The sequence below is a fragment of the Chaetura pelagica genome, unplaced genomic scaffold, assembly GCF_000747805.2.
Source record: "Chaetura pelagica isolate M959 unplaced genomic scaffold, ChaPel_1.0 scaffold20, whole genome shotgun sequence".
Classification (NCBI taxonomy): Eukaryota; Metazoa; Chordata; class Aves; order Apodiformes; family Apodidae; genus Chaetura; species Chaetura pelagica.
In genome coordinates, this window is record NW_009951958.1 from 2,402,812 (window position 1) to 2,409,228 (window position 6,417).

At 41.2% G+C, this 6,417-nt stretch overlaps 1 protein-coding gene across 1 annotated transcript in view; it reads right to left on the reverse strand.

The window, feature by feature from the left end:
- AHSG (alpha-2-HS-glycoprotein) overlaps positions 1-6,209 on the reverse strand; it is a 6,813-nt gene extending 604 nt beyond the window's left edge. The window contains exons 1-7 of the mRNA XM_009999417.1: positions 6,006-6,209; positions 4,535-4,645; positions 3,199-3,283; positions 2,144-2,307; positions 1,752-1,865; positions 876-956; positions 1-35 (exon numbers count right to left, since the gene is read on the reverse strand). Of these exons, the coding sequence (XP_009997719.1) occupies positions 1-35; positions 876-956; positions 1,752-1,865; positions 2,144-2,307; positions 3,199-3,283; positions 4,535-4,645; positions 6,006-6,209 (794 nt within the window). The remainder of the gene's footprint in view (positions 36-875; positions 957-1,751; positions 1,866-2,143; positions 2,308-3,198; positions 3,284-4,534; positions 4,646-6,005) is intronic.
- Between the last annotated feature and the right edge of the window lie 208 nt (positions 6,210-6,417).

The window sequence follows — 6,417 nt, forward strand, 5'->3', positions numbered from 1 at the left end:
GTGTCTTGACCTGGTTGAGGGTAGGTAACTCCAGGCTGTAAAAAAAACACAACTGTTTTTGTTTGTGTTCAGTGACTCAGGCTTAGCGTATACAGGTCATTGCTATTTTACTAGGTACCATATTTCTAACTAGGGACAGGCCTCCAACCCAGGTACAAAATATTCCTGACCATCACAGATATTTGATTGGCATTTGAACACATACACAGGAGCCTAAGAACATGTTTTCAATATCTGGTGAATCATTAGCAGAAAATTCTGTGCTGTGTGAACTTTGTGGGCCACCTGTGCAGCTGGCAGAATGTTCAAGACCAGCTGTCCTATTCTTTCTTTCATATACCTCCTAGATAGCTAATTACTATTTTGTTACCAAGAGATCTGATCCATAGGAAGTATTCAACCATCACCTAGCCCTTCTCAGACTAAATGGTGGCTAAAATACCTGCAGAGCACTTGGGTCCAGTGGATATATGTTTCTCTCCTCTTCCTATAGCAGTGCAGGTCAGACTCCTTGCATTCAGTCAAATTTAAGGACTACTAGCAAAACATCCCAGCTGATTTCATCCACCACCATAGTTTAGTTATGTTTTATATTTATCTGCCCCATTCCCCTTGCTGAGCAGAGTTTGGCTCCCTTTGCCCTACCAGACAACCACGTGGTTAGGAGAGCAAGCTGTGTCAAGCATAATTGACATAATTCCTGGCACAGAAATCCATAGGATGATCAGGAGTTCCTTACCTTGATTTTTAGGATACAAAGTTAAACTAAAGTTAAAAATGCTAAAGCATTCTACACTGAAAGGAGTAAACTCAGGGCGATTGCTTTTAACAGGATTAGTAGGTCAGGATACTCTGGAAAGGAAGGGAGTTAGTACCTGATGTCCATAGAGCTGGCAGTCCACTTTGAGGTCCTGCAAGGGCTTTGTTACCATTTGTGCTGTGCAGAAACCAAAGTTCTGGCAAAGTAGAACATACAAGAGCAAACAGTTATAAAACAGAGGAGACCTGCATTACAATTTTTAATTTCAGAACATTTAGAAACAGCTGTATCTCCTCATGTTTCATCTGAGCAGTAAAGTGCTTGCTTTTTAGTCTGTTGGACTCAAAAGCCAGGCTGTTTAAATGCATAACTAGCAAACAAGTGAAACTCCTGTGTTATTCTAGAGTATGATCCTTTACATGTCTGCATATGGGGATGGGAGAGCACATATAGGAATCTAGGTAAAAGGCTGCCACCCAGTAAAACTGCCTAAGACTCAATTTCATCAGAAACAAAAGCAGAATTGTAGCTTGATAAAGTATACAATATAATTCTCAAGAGCCTATGTATCAGAACAAAGCACAGTAAGAACACTTACATCGTAGGAAGGTGAAACAGTCTGCCCTTTTGTTAAATGTTTGTGTACTGTCTGGTACCAGATTTTGTGAGGTGCTCATGTTAAGGATAGTAAACAAGAATCTATATTCTGTTGATTAAAAATATTTTGTGTAAAGGACACTTTGGTCCTCAAGCCTTTTGGAAATATATTAAAATATTTTAAAATACAACAGGACTCAGTCCAGGTACCACAGTGACAAGGGTGTGATACAGCTCTAGAAACTGTATATTGAAAAGAGTATCAGAATGGTGTGCAGCTCTTGCACTTCTATCCTCGTCAAGGTCTATTCTTGCCCAAGTGTGAGCAGATCACAGCATGCTGGTTTCTACCTCTGAGCTGGCAAGATCAGGGCTGATGTGCTGGCACACTTACCGACTGATCGTCGGGCAGCAGTTGACAAGTCCCCACATCAGCTTTAGCTTCTGCTGCTGAGCAGTTCGTGGCAGCCACAGCAAACTCAACAGAGACAACATGCACTGGGTGATACTGATAAAACAGGAAAATTGTTTAACTGACTTTATACTGTGAAACTGCAGAGCTGCTAAGAAAAGGTAAAAGGCAAATGTGTGGCTTCTAACTCTGTATCTCTTCCTCAACTCAAAGGGAATCCTGTGGCTAAAATGTCACAAAATGCTTGGGAAATCAAGAGAAATTCATTAGGGCAAATTAGAGCAAGTTAAATCTGCAAACATAACTGGTTAGCACTGCACAAATACAGAAATGTTCTGTTAATGGAGAAGGCTACACACAGTTCTAGAAATTACCTGTATTCTGGCTCTTCCAATCTCAAGCAGTCTGAGGTAGGTATCAACAGTTTTGCTGTTGTGGTCATGGAGAGCAGCTGTAACAGTTGCTAACACCTCCGTGTTATTCAAACTTGCCAGCAGTGGACAGTCAGGGCAGAACCGGAGAACATCTTCACTGGAGTCTGCAGGAGGAACCGAACAGATTATGTTTTCATCAGATTGTAGGCTGTTTTGAGAGGCATTAGAGACCTATTTGGTCACACAAAACACTGTCGTGGTCTATCCCAAATTTTAGTGGAAGGAATTTTTGCAGTACAGGCTACAGATGGCAGCATTTCACACAGTTTTTGCCATTCCAGTGTTTCTGCAAGAGAAATTGCTGTGGACCTCACTAGGACATTTTGAATGTTCTTACTCATGTTTTAATCAATTCTCTTTCTGGCAGACTATCCATGATGCCAGTGAAAAGATGTCTCAGCTCATAAAAATAGTGTTGGAAAAATGAAGATATTTTAATCAATTTGAATTGTATTTTCATGAGTGTGTTGTTTCATTCACTCACCAATTTTGAAAGCAGTACTGAAGACATCTCATACAGAGCTAAGAGATGTTGTACAGAACATGCAGAAAAAAAGATTCCACTTTCCCATGGCAATATTGAAAATGCTGGGGTTTGTAAATAAGCTGCATCTGGCAAAGGGGCTCTGGAGATTAGCAAGCTCTGTTAGATTCAGACCAGTAAGGAATCAAATTCTCAAGACCAAACACCTGAGTGAAAAGCCTCAGTACCAGCAACCTCTAGGTCAAATCTGGGACTTGCTCCCAGATAGTCCAATTGTATCTTAATCGTCATAGTAAAGAGGACCAAAGAGAGATGGCTGGCTTTCTAGATGAATAAAAACAGAAGAAGGGAAAAGTTTACTTTCAAAGCAGCTTGTTTTAGAAAAAAACCTTTAACTGTCATCCTTTATGCCATATATCAGTGTTCAGAATCAGAAAATCTAGTGAATTGTAACCATTGCTGTAATAGTGCTCCAGCCTCTAGATTCAAACCTAAGGAACAAAGTCTTTACCTGCATGTGAGTGGCATTTACTGGCAAGTACAGATAACTGTCCATCTACCCTCTGCAGTTTGATATCACAGTCACCCTCCACTGCCTAGAGAGAGAAAAATCAAAGGGTTACATCATTCAGATAGTGAGAATTTCTGAAAAGGACAACTATTGTGAAATTCAAAAGAACAGATCCTGGCTGAAGTTCCTGGCAAAATCTGTCTGATTGCAGAGGCACTGGTAGGTGTGTCCTGATGCCTGTGATTTTGCAAAAAGCCGACCAGATCCAAATATGGATCTCAAATTTGGATCCAAATATGGATCTCAATAGTATCAGAAGTGCCGAAGTAGCCAGATCATGATCATTTCAGGTTTCTCTCTTATAAAAAGCAAAGAATATGAATGCTTATGAATTAAGACCTTCTTCAGAGCTGTTTGATAACATTCTCATTAATCTCAGCTGGTCAGTGGCCATGGTAACAGCAAAGTGTGCTGCCTTGCTGGGCTGGCTCACATGGAACATAATCCAGCAGGGGAGGAAATGTCAATGGCAAAACTGGAGTCACTGGAAAGAGGGAACAGTTAGAGTTACTTCCCCCAAGACGGAAAACAGGATCTGAGCCCTGGTGAATACAGGGGTGGATCATGATTCAAATGTAGTCATGAGCTCTGTGAATTGAGCCCCATTCTAGAAACAGCAGGCTTAAATTGTCAATTGCTCCCTCTGCTTTCTGCTGAGAAACCAGAGCTGCCTGCACTCAGACAACAATTTCAGTGCTTTGGTTAGGAAAAGCTTTTCACAGTTAGATCACACTTGCATAAGAACAAAATACTGGAGGCCAGTAAATTCCAGCTGAGCATTGCTTTGAAGGCAGAGGCCTGTCTGAAGGGAATAGCTCTTCTGCAGTCTTGACCAGAACTAGATGGCTAGACTTGATGGAATTTCATGAGGTAACACCCCACATGTATCTGAGGGAAGGTTTTGTTTGCACAGATTCACAATCTGTCCTGTCTACAGTTTACAATGAGGCAGTGACATCCGGCCTCACCAGGGAGGACTGAATCTGGAGCCCCTAAACAAGGCCCCATAAGATTCATGAACTGTATGTAGGATGTTATGCTAACAGTGACCCATCCTCTTCACATAACAGGACATGAAAGAAATCCAGGAGTGAAATCCTTCATGACATGAAGGTAACTAAATCAACAAGGAGGTTACAAGTGATTGGGTGGTTATAGGCTATTACAGTGATGTAACATTTGCTTGGAAGTCTGCCTGATGATAGCCTAGCCCTTCTAGCATCAACAGGCTGAACATGCACTCTTGGACTGAGCTAGTAACATATTAGATACTCACGTGGTCTATGAAGCTCCGTACTGTGCAATTTGCAAGAGGTGTAGGGCTGAGAATGTGGCATTTGGTCTCTAATAAGTCAAGTTCAAGAAATATTATGTCATTATTCAGGCCCTGCAAGGAAAAAAAACCACAACACAACAGAAGTTTTAGTAATCACTTTACAAGACATCACCAGATTTCTTTTCTGGGGCTGTGCAGTGGTCTCTGTTGCTATCTGTCACTGGGTAGCTCATTAGAGTAACTGAATAAGTCCTTACTATTGAACTTGATAAAAAATAGAACTCACTGTTTTAGCAAAGGAACTGGTCCATACATTTTGGAAAGTCCAGCCTGTATGTAGTGTGTCAGTTCTCTTAAGTTAACTCGGTTTTATTTTGTTGGGTAGTTTTAAAAAATCAACAGGTATCTTTGTTGATGAAAAAACTTCATGTTTCTATAACCAGATACTAAATAAACACTGGTACCCATTGGCCTGTTCCTTTGGTCCATTGGAATTACACCAGCTAAATCCCAGCCCAAATACTCGTGTTATTTATGGACTGCAGGATCTTTTGTGGTTGTTCCTGAACCTTTGCAACTCTATCATAAGACATGTGAGTGGAAGAGCAGAAGTGATGTTCCCTGGCTCAGAGATTGACTGAGGTTTGAGTCATGATTAATTCCCTTTAAACCAATGAAGTTATTTTAGTATAAAAGTATTAAATATGAGAAAAGCAGTGTCACCAGTGCTTTTGTTTGGGTAACTGTGGGCACACTTCTAACCTCATTAATGTCTTATTTAGTCTCTTTTAAATTACTTCAGTGTCCTTTCTCTGATAACAAGTAGAAATCAGCCACAGAGTTTTGTTCTTATGAGTATTTGGGACCATTTTCCATGTTTTTAGAGACTGAAAGGTTCGGAATGGGTGTATACATTGTATTCATGACCATTTCTGCAGCCTTTCTGGATGCCTACAATAATGGCAATAGATCTTAGGGAAAGTGAGACTATGAGACACAGTTATTTCCATTCAGCTTCTTGTCAGCTCAGTGGGATATTAGGTAAAATTAATGCCTACTACAAAATCTCTAATAGCATGGGGTTATGAGAGGTGTATGCATTTAGCCAATAAATAATTACCTGCATCATGAAGATTATCCTCACAGTTTTTCTCCAGATTAGCTCCTGGGCTCATGAATCAGCACTTGGGATGATCTGCCCTAGCAAGCATGCTGCCCTTGTAAACGGAGCCCTTTCTAGCATCATACAAAAATATCAGAACATTTCCCTCTCCCCCTCAATTCTGCTCTCTGAGAGGTACATTCCAGTGACCTGGATTTGCAGCTGCTACTGGGTGGCCTTGCCCCATTTAGATCAACAGAATCATGCTGATTTACCCCATGTGAGGATACAGCCCTTGGCAGGGCTTGTTGATCATTTTGCAGTGTCTCCAGGTGAGCACAGTGCTCTGTCCCCACGCTCCTCACTTACCTGGGGTATCACACGGATGTTCTTGATTCTGTTTAAGGCAAACCTGTATCCGTGGTGACTGTGGGCATTAATATAATTCACAGCTACTTCAGCTGCTGCTTCAGATTCTGGGTCATCGCAGCCCAAGGGAGCAGGAGGAGCTGCTGGTACAGCTTTGTGAATTGGAAGCTGAACAAGCAATATTAAAGCTACTAGTGCCTTCATCGCACCTGAGAAAAGACAATCCCTTTCAGAAATAAAGATCTAAGAATACTCTTCAGATGGTCGCTGGGTAGCTAGAACTGGGATCTCATTTATATAGTACATACCACAGACTTCACATGAGCACATGTCTGATACTTGTCCCAGTTCCAAGAGGCATTGCAAACAACAGAAGAGAAAAGTAAATGTTAGGACATCAAGCTGACTGATT